This window comes from Nipponia nippon, unplaced genomic scaffold (genome assembly GCF_047370975.1).
Source record: "Nipponia nippon isolate SJK-2023a ecotype South Korea unplaced genomic scaffold, ASM4737097v1 scaffold_16, whole genome shotgun sequence".
In the NCBI taxonomy this organism is placed as follows: domain Eukaryota; kingdom Metazoa; phylum Chordata; class Aves; order Pelecaniformes; family Threskiornithidae; genus Nipponia; species Nipponia nippon.
The window spans coordinates 12,937,723-12,950,923 of NW_028262332.1; the positions used below are offsets into that span (position 1 = coordinate 12,937,723).

The 13,201-nt window shown below is 40.2% G+C and overlaps 1 protein-coding gene across 3 annotated transcripts; it reads left to right on the plus strand.

Moving 5' to 3' along the window:
- Window positions 1-487: 487 nt before the first annotated feature.
- On the plus strand, window positions 488-11,263 carry ZBTB43 (zinc finger and BTB domain containing 43). Of its 3 annotated transcripts, none has more exons than XM_087753235.1 (2): window positions 488-666; window positions 5,205-11,263. In XM_087753235.1, the coding sequence occupies exons 1-2, from the start codon at window positions 642-644 to the stop codon at window positions 6,326-6,328; spliced, it is 1,149 nt and encodes a 382-aa protein (XP_087609361.1). In that variant the 5' UTR covers window positions 488-641; the 3' UTR covers window positions 6,329-11,263. The 3 variants fall into 3 exon arrangements, with proteins under 3 accessions (XP_087609361.1, XP_087609359.1, XP_087609360.1); XM_087753233.1 differs by having other exon boundaries at window positions 511-666; window positions 4,911-11,263; XM_087753234.1 differs by lacking the exon at window positions 488-666 and adding an exon at window positions 3,734-3,886 and having other exon boundaries at window positions 4,911-11,263.
- The last annotated feature ends 1,938 nt before the right edge of the window (window positions 11,264-13,201 follow it).

Genomic DNA, 13,201 nt, shown 5'->3' on the forward strand with positions numbered 1-13,201 from the left:
AAGATAGGGAGATGTGGTGTTTGGGGACATGTTTTAATGGTGGACTTGGCAGTGCCAGGTTATCGGTTGTACGTGATGATCTCAAGGGTCTTTTCCAACCTAAACGATTCTATGGTCTTATGTTCAAAGACATTCTAAAAACAACAAGCGAAGCGGCAGGCATGCCCTGAAGACCTGGCGCAGGGAGGGCCCGCGGGAGCTCTCCCAGCAGAGGGGCCTTTCGTCAGGCTGGGCCGCGGCTCAGCTGCCCGCCGGAGGGACGGGCGCCAGGCGCCGGCCGCACGGAGGCGAGAGAAAAGCGCGGACGCCCCGCGGCCTCCTGCGGGCGCGGGGGAGCGAGGGCGCCGCCGTCGCTGCAGCCGCCCGCGCGGCAGCGAGAGGGCGCGCGAGGAGCCGCCCGGAGCCCCACCAGCCCCGGCCCGCCGGCGGGAGCACCGCCCGCGCCGCGGCTGCCCCGGGCCTCGCCGCCTACAAGCGGCGCCACGTCGCGGGCAGGAAGCGGAAGGGCTGACCCGGCCGTCATGTGACCGGGATGCGGAAGCTCTTCATAGGAAGGGGGGGCTGCTTCCGGCGTCGGCCGGGCTGGGGCGCGGAGGCGGTGCCGGCTGCACCGAGGGCTGGGGCCGGGGTCGCATCCCGCTATGCGAGAGACTCTGAGGTCCGCAGGTGAGACGCTGCCCGCTCATGGCCTGCGGGAGGCCGCGCTGCCGCCGAGCCTGGTTGCCTGGGCCCGCTCTGGGGCGGGGCGGCGAGCGAGGCCTTCCCTATCCCCGCCGCGTCTGAGGGCCCCCGCGCCGCTTCCCGGCCGGGGCGGCTCTCCCCGGTGGACCGAGGAGCCGCGGGAGCTGGGCGCTGGGCCCGGTCCTTTCCTGGCTCTCTTCCAGGAAGAGCCGCTTGGCGGGTCCGCCCGCCGCTCGGCCCCGCGGGGGGGGACCGGCACCGGGGCCTGGCCGGGCCTGTGGCCGCGGTCTGTAACGCCCTCTAGACAGGGCCCTACCGGCGCGTCCGCGGCAGCTGATGCTGTAGCGTTCTGAGGTGCTGCCACGGCAGATGTAAGGGATTAATTTCGTCAAAAGCTCTATGTACAGAGAACGGAAGTAACTACTAGCACTTTTTACAGTAATTTAATTTTTAAGCAAGTAATATGTCCTTTGTATGTTTCACTCTGTTCCAGCATGGAGACTAACTTTTTTGTTACTAATTAAAATAGAAAGACGTTGTTCGTTATGAGTTGGGATAAAGAAAATGCAGAAACAGAATGGACTTTAAAAGGAGGAAGTGAAACCTCTTTGGAAAAACAAAGTTTTCTTGACGTGTATGGCTTTACTAATAGAAAATATTTTACTTATATTTTGATGGCTTTGGTTTTCATGAGAACTTAAAATATATAAAAGACTGCTTATACCTGGCATTGTTTCTGTGGTGACATGCTGAGTCCTTGCTGAAAGATGGTAGTTTAAACTAGCAGTAATTATATAAGGTCTATAGACATGTCTCTTTAAATTTCAGTTGAACGTATCCTGAAGGCTTATCTTTTTTGTAGGCAATTATTGAAAAATAGAGTCTTATATCTGAGAATATTCTGAAAGGAGGTAAAGAACTGCATCTGCATTAAAAAATCTGATTGTTTAAAAGAAGTAGATATTTTATAATGTACACTAGGTATAAGATAACTGAAATACTTAAATAATGTTGTCAAGTTGTTTTAAGCAAAATGGAAAGAAAAAGTAACGATTGAACTGACAGGCATAGTATTCTGTTACTCTCTGGAAAAACATCAGTAGCTGATTTGGTCTCCTGAAGTGGATTAGTTGTATGGGTACATAGCAGGACCGATGCTTTGAGAAAAAAAATGCGGAGTGCTGAAGACAGTAAATTTAAAGGTGGTCTTCTGCTATTATGTAGGTGACAACTTGGAGAAGATCAGCTGAACTGCAAGCTTTTCAGAGATTCCTTTTCCAAGACAGTAATTGAAAAATCTGCTGTTTCTAATATTCCATTGGATTTACTACATTAAGAACTATTGAGACTACTGAACAGTTTATATTGACAATTGTACAGATTGTTCTTGGACTAGCTAGAAATGGTTATATGACAGCTAGGTTATAAACGTAGTAGTAGTCAATCCAAATTCCACATTTACACTTGAGGTATGACAGTTTGTGGTAATTCACTTCTGGTGAGTTTATTACTGTCCCTAGACTTTATTTCACTTGAAAGGTGGGGAAATGGTGCTATTTTCTGTTTTGCACCTTCATGTGAAAATTTCCATGTACTTTTGGGACTACATCTCAAGAAGCTTGTTCAAGGATATGCATAATCATTTTTAGCTTGTGAAATACACAAAAAGCAAGCTGTGAGGGCTGAAGGTGAGGACTCTCTGGGGAGTAATGCTTTGTGATGTAAAGGGCTTTCCTCTTTCAGAACAGTTAGTCAAAGCACTTGAAAGTAGTGATGTGTTAGATTTGCAAGTTTTTAGGCTGTTTCCTCAGTTGATGCATCTTGGTTACTGTCTGAGCAGAATGTAACTGCTTGCCCATGATTTATGTGAGGCAGTATTTGTAGGAAAACCGCCTTGTGCCACCAAGTGTTTTAAAGTTATGACTGGCTCTCATCTTAAATCTGAGAATCCCAAGGTTGTTGGTAAACACCTCTTAAGTTAAACAATTGTTTCAACCAGTAAAACAGTAACAATTTATGAAAATGTGAAAGTGAATGTCACTGTATACAGCAAGTTATCATGCTCAACTACAAAGGTTTTAGTCATTTGACTGTCTTCCAATGGGAGCTTTATTCAGTCCTTTCAGTTCCTCTTGCTACCCAGCATTGGAAATTAGTGTAAGACTTGAAGGAAGAAGGAATCTGTGGTCAAAAAAGGTACCTTTTTTCTTTTGACTATGGTGCTGTGATTACTTATGGTTACAAATGGGTTTCATAAATAACAGGTTATTCTTCCCAGTCTGTTTTCTTCAGAGACCTTCATAAGAGAGTCAGTTTGATACAATGCTTCTAGCGAAAAATTAAAATGAAATTAAAAGCATAATCTTCGCAGTTCTGCAGAAGATGCCAGTTTCAATGTTTGCAAGGAGTTTGGGCCTGTATTTATTGAAAAGTCTTGATGGCTTTCTGACTCCCATGCTTTCTTCTCTATGGAAACCTAAGTCACCTTTATGTGAGGTAACAGTGAATAATCTGTGTTCACCTATGCTCCATATGCTTGTCATCCTTTTCTCGCTCTGAAACTTTGGAGATGGAACACTGAGTTTTGGGAGGACTGGGGGAGAGTTGTCAAGAATATGAGTTGGAAAACAGATCAAAATGGTAAGGAAGGGATTATGTAACCAAGAGTTGTTGATTAAACATTGAGTGATTTACATAATCACTCCTGTGTAGTCTGCATTTTGTAAGCAAACACTGCTGCTATTTCCGCACTTAGCAGCCATACATTTGTGCTGATGTGACAGCATTTTAACACAGTGCACCAAATGAGCAGTTTTCTATTGATGGTTACATAATTGTATGGAAAGTACTATGGTTATTGTACAGGCTTCCTGTAGCAGGGATTCATTATCATATTTTCTCAATTCCATATTTCCATAGAAGTACTTTAATTTCAGTCCTCCAACTGTTTGTAATGCAAATTCTATTTTTGCACCATATTAACAAACTGCTTTAAATTCTGTATGTATACACTATCTGCTAATTTACTAAGTATTCTCTCTCGCGTGTGCAGCCCCATCTGTTAAAACTTTGACACTCTCCCACTTACGAGAAGCAGAACTTGACAGAGGAAAACTGCTTGCTACTCCATGGCCCTTCTGGAATTCCACTGTATTCAATTTACACATTATCAAATTGAAAAATTGCACAAGTTTAACTTATTCAGGTAGTTAATGTTGGTCTTTTGTCATTGCATTTAAATTTGTCATTATTTCTAATGATAATAACATGCAAATTCATCTCAAATTCAATTTAAAATTTAAAGTAGACATTTTAAAGAATTGTATTCCTACTTAAAAGACTGTTAACTTTGTAATAAGACATCTGGATCATGTGGGAATACAAACATTAAAATCTGTGAGCTCTTAGCTGAGCTTCTAGCATATAATTGTTGCGTTGTTACAAATATACAAGGTACATGCAGAAAAAAATCTGTACAGCAGAGATATCTCTTCCCTGATTAACATTTTAAATTCTGTAAGGTTTTTCTTGAAGTAAGGAATGTTATAATAATATCTGAAAAAGCTCAGAATGAAAAGATGGGATTATAGTCCTGGAACTGTACAAGATGTTCCTATTCTGCCTTTCAGTTAAAACGGGAGGGAAATACCACTAGAAGAGTCATAAGCCCCATTCTCACTAGGGTTCTATCTGTGTTGCCTTTGTCATTGTATGAATCAATATGTTTGCTTTTGAAAACTTCATTTAAAGTGGAATATTTCATAAGAGTACAATCAGTCTTTATTGGGGGATCAATGAGATGATTTTGTTGGCAGTTGAAATGCAGAATCTTTCATATGCTGTTATAAACTCTGGGACATCCTGGAGTTAGAACTCTACTGCTATCATTTCATCAAATAACTGTTTTTGTTATCCTAAACTCATGCTTGAAATACTTAATCTATTTTAACTGGGTAACATGCTGTTTGTAGCTCCTGCTGTGGTTGATGAGTCCTCTTGGATAGAAGAAACACGACAAAATTTGCTGGCATAGCCATTTGTGGCCTCAGTACAACTTTCAGAAAAGAGAGAAATAAGGTGGGGTAGGAGAAATAGAAGTACAGGAGTGACATAGGTTCCAGAACATGTTGGGTTGAGTTCCATGTGAGAAAAAAGTGTAGAAGGAAATGGAAAGATCAATGCTTTACTAAGCAGCATTTCTGATTTTTTATTTTTTTTTTTCCTTGCAGCACAACCCTAAATTTGTAATGAAATGGAGTCTGGGTCAAGCTCTTTTCGAGTGGAATTTCCAGATTTTTCTAGCACCATTTTGCAGAAGTTAAACCAGCAGCGCCAGCAAGGACAATTATGTGATGTGTCCATTGTAGTTCAGGGCCATCTCTTCAGAGCCCATAAAGCTGTTCTTGCAGCTAGTTCACCTTACTTCTGTGATCAGGTTCTCCTAAAAAACAGCAGGCGAATAGTCCTGCCTGATGTGATGAATCCCAGAGTATTTGAAAACATTCTTCTGTCTACCTATACAGGTCGGCTGGTAATGCCTGCTCCAGAAATTGTTAGTTATTTGACAGCAGCAAGTTTCCTTCAGATGTGGCATGTAGTGGATAAATGCACTGAAGTGCTGGAGGGGAACCCAACAGTTTTGTGTCAGAAGATGAACCACGGCAGTGATCATCAGTCCCCGAGCAGTAGTAGTTACAATGGCCTTGTTGAAACCTTTGAACTTGGCTCTGGAGGACAGACAGAATTCCACAAAGTGCAGGAACTAAGGGATGGTGAAAATGAAGAAGAGAGCTCTAAAGATGAACTGTCATGTCAACTGACAGAACATGAGTACCTTCCCAGTAATTCTTCAACGGAACATGATAGACTTAGCACTGGAATGACAAGTCAGGATGGTGAAGAAGGAACTAGCGATAGTGCAGACTATCAGTATACCAGACCTATGTATAGCAAACCCAGCATCATGTCTCACAAGCGGTGGATCCATGTGAAACCAGAACGATTTGAACAAGACTGTGAAGGTGTTGATAATCCTTACGATGAACACCAAGTTTCTGAATCTATGAATGCCATTCAGGCAGATCATTCAATCCAGTCTTCAGGTGTTGAAGACTTTCATATAGGTGACAAAAAGATGGAAGCAGAATTTGATGAACAGGCAGATGAAAGTAATTATGATGAACAAGTTGACTTCTATGGCTCTTCTATGGAAGAATTTTCTGGTGAAAGGGCAGACGGAAATTTAAGTGCTCACAGACAGGATCTTATGATAGCAGCAGGCTATGGTGAAGGCATTGAAATGGCTACGGGAATTAAAGAAGAAACATCCCTCACTGGATTCTCGCATGCTGATAAGCTGTATCCTTGTCAGTGTGGTAAAAGCTTTACACACAAAAGTCAGAGAGATCGGCATATGAGTATGCACCTTGGTCTTCGACCTTATGGCTGTGGTGTCTGTGGTAAGAAATTCAAAATGAAACACCATCTTGTAGGCCATATGAAAATTCATACAGGCATAAAACCATATGAGTGTAACATCTGTGGGAAAAGATTTATGTGGCGGGACAGTTTTCATCGGCATGTGACCTCTTGTACCAAGTCATATCAAGCTTCTAAAGCTGAGCAGAGTACTACTGAGATGAACTAAGACATTAGTGCTTACGTTTGTTTAGTAGAGTAAGCAAAATAAACTAATTATGCAAATAATGTCTGGTACTTGCTATTGTAAATTCTCAAAAAAACAAGTTCTAATGATTATGCTGGTATAAGCAGACCAAACTTTTATTTTATTTTCCACAGTATTACTCCAGGTGTTTGATGTGCGAAGTGCAAATGGTTAATCTGAAAGGTGCTTGCAAAATGAGGTCTGTAAGGTCTTTGTGACATTGATTGTAATCACAGCAGTATATAGAAGCTCTGTTGTTTTTCTGATTCTTCTAAATTCACAGAAAACCCCAGCTTTAAATTGACCCAAATCCTGCAAATACTTACATGAAGCAGGAATTCAAGTAGCCCTCTTAATGAAAAAGAGAACTAGGATGATCAAACCAGGTTATATGAATTCACATTTTAATGAAAAAAAATTAGAATTCCACCTCAAACTGGCGACTGTCGACATACTTAAGATGCATCATTAGATAGTCTACATCATTAAATAGCCTTTGCTGTATTGCTTAATGAAAGGCTGTGTTAAAGATGGTTTGGCTTTCCTTTATCTGTCTCCCATTTTTTTATCCATCTTCAGTAAAATAAATGTTGTCTAATTTTGTGCCAATTTCTATTTAGAGTCTGTAAAGCATTTAAATATAGTTGAGCACTATAAACTTCAATCTGTATTAAGTATAATTTGTCTTTGCTCCTCTAGGGTCTAATGCTGTATGACTCTTGGCTTGACTTGATTTTGATTGCTACATTGTGAGAGCTTGTAGAAGTGTGTGTAATAAGTATGTCTTGTCAAAAAAAAAAGTGAGATATAACATTTGGAATTTATACAAAATAATCAAACATTGCAACTGTAGTTTTCTGCTCAGATTTTTGTGGCTTACTACAGTAGCAAGTACCAAACTCTGTGGTTTCATGAATGGACTTTTTATTGGTACAAAAACTTCTTTGAGAACTTCTATCTAGTTTTAGAAACCTGCTTTAGGAAAACGATGTAGTCATTGATAGGTATTTATACTTTTAATTCTTTACTCTTTGGATAGTAAGAACTACAATACAGATTCTTGGTACTGAACTACTGTGACTGGTTACATGTGATCACAAGCAGCCAGAGTCATTTACCTCTTCAAATGAAGTTGCTTGTGGAAAAAGGTAGAAAGCATGGCGTTTGGATCTATTAATGGTACTGCAGAACATGGTACCATGCTCATGTCCGAAGTCTGGATTTTTGCTGGGGAAGTGGCACTTCTGCTTCGTTAGGATGAGGATCTGTATGCTGGACTCTCATTCTTGGAGATAGATGGAGGAGTGTTTGTAGTTCTGAGAGATGCTGCCAGCTCTGCAGGTAGAGCGAATGCATCAGTTGTAAAGGAGGCAACAGTATTTTGGGGTTGAAAGCTTAATGCAGTCCTATGCAAAAGCAGTTAACCCTTCTTTGTAGTTTACTGAAACATATTTATAATAAGGAAAGCGCCTTTAGAGCATACATAGACTATAACAGAAAGAGGTGATGTCCAAGTACAGTGCTGGTAACATGAGGGAAAAAAGTTAACGAGCATCGAAGGCCTAAGCCTGTCTGGCCCCAATTTATGTATTAGATACTGCAATATGCAGGATAATGTACTTAAACAGAAGACCCTGTATGGTGAAGCAAAACCACACCAAGATAATTACTATTTAGATGCTTTTTTGAACTCCCAGTTACAATTTGTCTTAAGATACAACCGAACTGTATCATGAACATGAATGTCTGGTACAAGCTGGGGGTTTACTACTCAGTTGGCTGTAATTACTGTAACTTCTTTTCTGGCATTCTACTTACAAACTTTAATTTTTTTAAGAGGCTCTTAATTCTTAATCTTCTAATGCTTCAGATATTTTTCATATGGAATTTTGTTAAAACAGATATTCCCAAATATGATGAACCCATTGCTGGCAATGGGCATGAATGGTCAGCACCACAGAGTTCCTATTCTTCGCACTTAATTGAACTCTACAATATACCATGGTGGCCATATATAACCCTTGTAATCAGGGTGACTAAACAGGGATTTGCTCACTAACACTGTAACCTGCTTAATATATAGAAGCACTTTGTATTTAAAAAAAAAAACAAACCATAAAACTTTATAAGTATGTTTTTTAAAATTAGAAATTATATTCCCTTTATGGTTTGTTTCCACACTGCTAACACTGTCTTTGTTAATATTAAAAAAAAAAAAATATATATATATAATGCCTGCCTGTTTACATGAGTGTAGAGGAAAGTGTTCTTGCACTCAGTGGCCCTATTTTTCCATTCTCCAAGGCCTTACTACATACAGGGTGTCATTTCTGCAAGTACCATCATCACATTTGAGGGAAGGTATTCTCATACTCATTTCAAGAATGATCTTGTATATTACATTAGTTCTCAACTCCTTTCAAATTGTCACTTCAGTGTCGCATAAAAAGGTTAAGGGTGCCTCTTCCCATTTAACCATAAAAAAGGCTGGTCAGAAACATGAGGCTGAAAACCATGGTCAAGCAAAAAATTATTTCTGTTAAACCCAGACCATCCTACAGAGCTGCCAGCAAAACTGTGTCTTTTACCAGCTTGGAATGACTTTTATATGGGACATTTCAAAGTTAAACATTACTCCTATTTGCAGTTAGTTTACTTTGAAATAAAGCTTTAAAATAAAATGTACTGCGAGAGACACTTTAAAGGTTTTATAACAGGTCCAGTAGATCATATTATAGAACCATGCCCTTTTTTAATGACTTAGCATGAATAAGTTTTTACTATTTGCCTATTACTGTTTTACCCCATATTATGACATTGTCTTCAAAGTCCAACAAATGTTGCTCCACTGATTTTGTAACACTTGGCTTTCTGATGTTAATTTACATGAAACCAATTGATTGCAGGAAAATACTGATATGATTGTTATGAGATCTAGTTGAGAGGATTGATGATTTAAGGGAAGCTTGAGATACATGTCTAAAATCCTTACTTTTGCTTATCACAAACTAAACAGTTGACCTGTGGTGTTTTTCCTGAATTTAATTTATTGCCTTTTGACAAAGTTCTAATCACTGATTCAGGTATTGGGAGAAAAAGATAACGAAAAATTACTTAAACACTTAAGGAAATATCTTTCCTCCCTTTCCTCAGTCTCAAGTCTAACACCTCTCCTCCCTGCCTTTGTAGTCCGTTTCACTTGTTTTCACTGAGACTTGCACTCAGCCCGTGCCAGTTCTTTTAGTGAGGTGACAGATCACACAGGAGGTTGGGCTCATATGCATACTGGCTTGTCTGACACTCGTCTTTTCTTAGTGGGTGTCCTCTGCTGCTCTGGGCCGGTCAGTGTCACTGTTCATGGTGGCACTGGGCCATAGTCCCTTCAGGGATATGCCTGTTCCAGCTTGGGTCCCCTGTGGGTCTCAGTTACTTCAGAGGCGTACTTGCTCTGGCATGGCTTACCTATAGGCCAAAGTCCCCCCAGAAGTGAATCTCCTCAGGCACGGAGTGTGTGCTTCTGTGAGTGTGTCTCTATACATGTCCTCAGTGTCTTCTCCATGTGTTTTCCCAAGAGCAGCTCTTCAGTTTCTCCGCATGTGTTTCTTTCCCAGGAGTATCTTCTCCTTATGTGTCTCCCTGCACCTCTTGCTAGCAGCTGCCACTCTTTCTTAAATGTTTAAGCAGAGGCAACGTGTGCACCTCTGGTTGAAGTTTTGGTATGCAATGGATTGTTTACATCAGTTTCAGTGCAGGTGAGAACCTGTTTTGACTAGCACAGGGCAGCGCGCAACCTCTTGCCACGTGTCAGTCTTGCAGCCCCCTGCTACTGAAACCCTGCAATTTATGGCCAATACAGTTGGACATAGTAAACCAAGATATGCAGATGCAGCTTCTGTCAAGCTCTTTAATTGTTGCTAATGGAGTAGTCTTGTTCAAGATACAGGAAATTATTTCTTGTTTGTGGGGAGGAGGGATGTGATCCATATATATATATATATATATATAATGTGATGCATATGTGTATGATAAATTTCATTAATCTTCCCTTATGCTTCATCACCTTTAATGATATGGCTTAGAAACATTTGTGCATTTTTATATTGCTTGCTGTCGGCTGTAGTAAAGTGAATGTCTTCTGAAAACCAGAATCATTGTACACACAGGAGACTCAGAATTTCCTGCTACTGTGAAGCCATTCATAACACTTAATGATACTACAGCTAAGTTCCTTTACATTCCATTTTGTAACTAAGATGTTAATTACCATGGAATCTGTGTAACTGCCATTCTGAAAAATTCAGCTATTAGCAGGGTTAAGAGCTCTGCTCAGGTGTATATCTGACCCTTTTGAGGGAGGGGGTTCCTATTTCACATACCACTGTTGGGGTTTTTTGTTGTTGTTGTTGTTTTGGTTTTTAAACATTAACTTGTTTGTTTTGTGGGTGAGCAGGTAGTCTCTAGAAGGTACTGTCAGTACAATTTTTGGTCTTAGCTTTTTTTCATCTGAGGTGTTTCTGGGGTTGAGAAACTCTGTTCCATACCAAAAGCAAGGTGGGTGATGAAAGGCTGATGTACTAGGTTTCTCATTATAAAAAGAATACGTGATGTCCCTGTATTACTGAGCCTGAAAGAATGGAGGCACATCAGGTCTTGTAACCTCAACACTTTTGTGTTGGTGCCAGAAAAGTGACGTGTCTCTGAATTACGAGAGCCTACAGCAGTATATTGAGTATTTTGCTTTAACAGAATTAGAACCTTTCTCAAAACAACAAAGAAAGGGGGTTTTTTTGGTCATTTAAATGCTTCATTGGATAGCTAGGCTTCTTTAGCTATAAGCTGTAAACTGTCAGTGCCCTAGGGGAAGATGCTGGAAAACAAAATGATATATTTTTAACGTGATTAAATTGTAAGTTCTGATTTTTGCTTGAAGCCTGTGTCTGTCGATTGCTGCTCCTTTTTTTTATTATTCATGGGATTCCATATTTCTTCCAGAAATGTAACTGTTTATGCAAGTCAAGTGAATCTTCCTTAATGAGCTATAAGTTTTTATTCTAAACAAGTCATTTATAATAGTAAATTTGCATATCTTGATATTTTGTGAGATGTTATGCCTGTATTGCAGAGGTTGGATAGTTTTGTCTATAAATATTGCTGTCCTAAATGTACAGCATGGTTTTAATTTACTGTTACTGTTCAATATTTTCTTCTTATAGAAGAGTCCCATGCCCCTTTTTTTGTATAACATGTTTTAATAAATGTTATCTGTCAACTTTGTAAATGTTTTCTTAAGCTTGAATGAAAGGAATGCATGTCTAGTACTAGTATTTAATATTTCACTTTTGCCAAAACAGTAAGTGCTCAAACAAAAGTACAAATCCAAAAGTTGTTGATATATAACTTTATTAAATATATAAAGAAAAAGTGTATCTAGTAATGTGTCTTCTTGAAATATGGAGAACATGCCAGCCTAGCCTAAGAAAACACTAAACTAAAAACTGATTTTTACAAGACAGTAAGTTGATGAATTTGTGGAATTGGGCCCATTTCTTTGGTACTTAAGTAATTAGTTCCCATGTTAGTCCACATTTATCAAATGGGTTGCATTATAACTGTTTTTTGCAGAATGGTGATCTCTAAAAGTTACAATACAGAATGTACAGGCTGATAGGAAAATTCCAGAACACTCACTTCATCGTAGCAGCAACTGCATGTCCAAAAAGCCTACAGTAAATTTGAAGTAGGTACAGATAGTATGTAGATTTTTTTCTTGTCTAAGTATAAAAGAAATTTCATACTGTGAAAAAGTATTCAAGATTAAGTTTCCATTATCTTCCTGTGAGGATTCCTCCTCTCCCTGACTAAATTTAGGTACTCTCACTGAACAATTGACTTTGTCCAGCCTCCATCTCTTCAGTCCTCATGGAACTGTCAGAGCTGATGCTTTGTACTCAGCAGCTTAATGCTTGCTATCTGAACAAAAAATGAGCTCTCATTTAAAGCATATTCAGCTAATTCCTGGCGAAATCAGTATTTGTGTACCACATTCCTCAGTCTTCCGCAACATTAAATGGAATATGGTACAAAGCAAATTAATTTCCCATTGCTTTTGGTTACACTTACTGAATGCACCTAAGAACAAGCCCGAAGTATTCTGTCTGTCCAGAATTAGTCCTTTGATATTTTTCTATGTGAGTGAACAAATACCATTTGTGTGTATGATGTTTGTTTACACCCTAGTCAGGATGCTCCCCCATGCTGCTACTTTATCTGATTACCATTCGACACCTAATTGCTGAAGACTGTCTTCCGTATGTTTTATAGGGAGAGAAAGACATACTTCCAGAAGACAAAATGAGATGTCTGTCCAGAGTTAGACCGTGTGGCTGTCTCAGCAGTACCCGCTGGCACGAGTCACTGAATTTTATCAAGCGGTACATGAACTGTCTGGTAAAACAGTGAATCGGTGCCCTACGTAAACTGCAAGCATAGATAGCATAAGCTAAAGAAATATGTGCGTGCTTGCTAAAGCAATTTGTGTAGACTGTAAGGACAGCGGGACATGGGTGAACTGCCCCATTCCTCACTTAGGCTGCTCAGCGGAGGTCGTCGTATGCAGCTGGGGGCGGGGAGACCTCTCCCAAAAGCCTCCTTACTGCATCTCTGCACACCCGGACGGCTGTGCTAGCTGACGTGTGCCCGAGACTTGGGGACAAAAAAACTGGTCTGTCAAAATGCAGGAGATCGTGCTGTTCCAGAAATGAATACCTGTGATGTAATGCTGAGCTCGTCATAGTCATCTCTAACGCTTTTGTTTTCATTTTTCGAAATTCTCCACTACGGGTACGTTTTGGAATG

Coding starts and splice junctions, on each gene's coding strand:
- ZBTB43 (XM_087753233.1), top strand. CDS start 4,934: ATGGAGTCTGGGTCAAGCTCTTTTCGAGTGGAATTTCCAGATTTTTCT.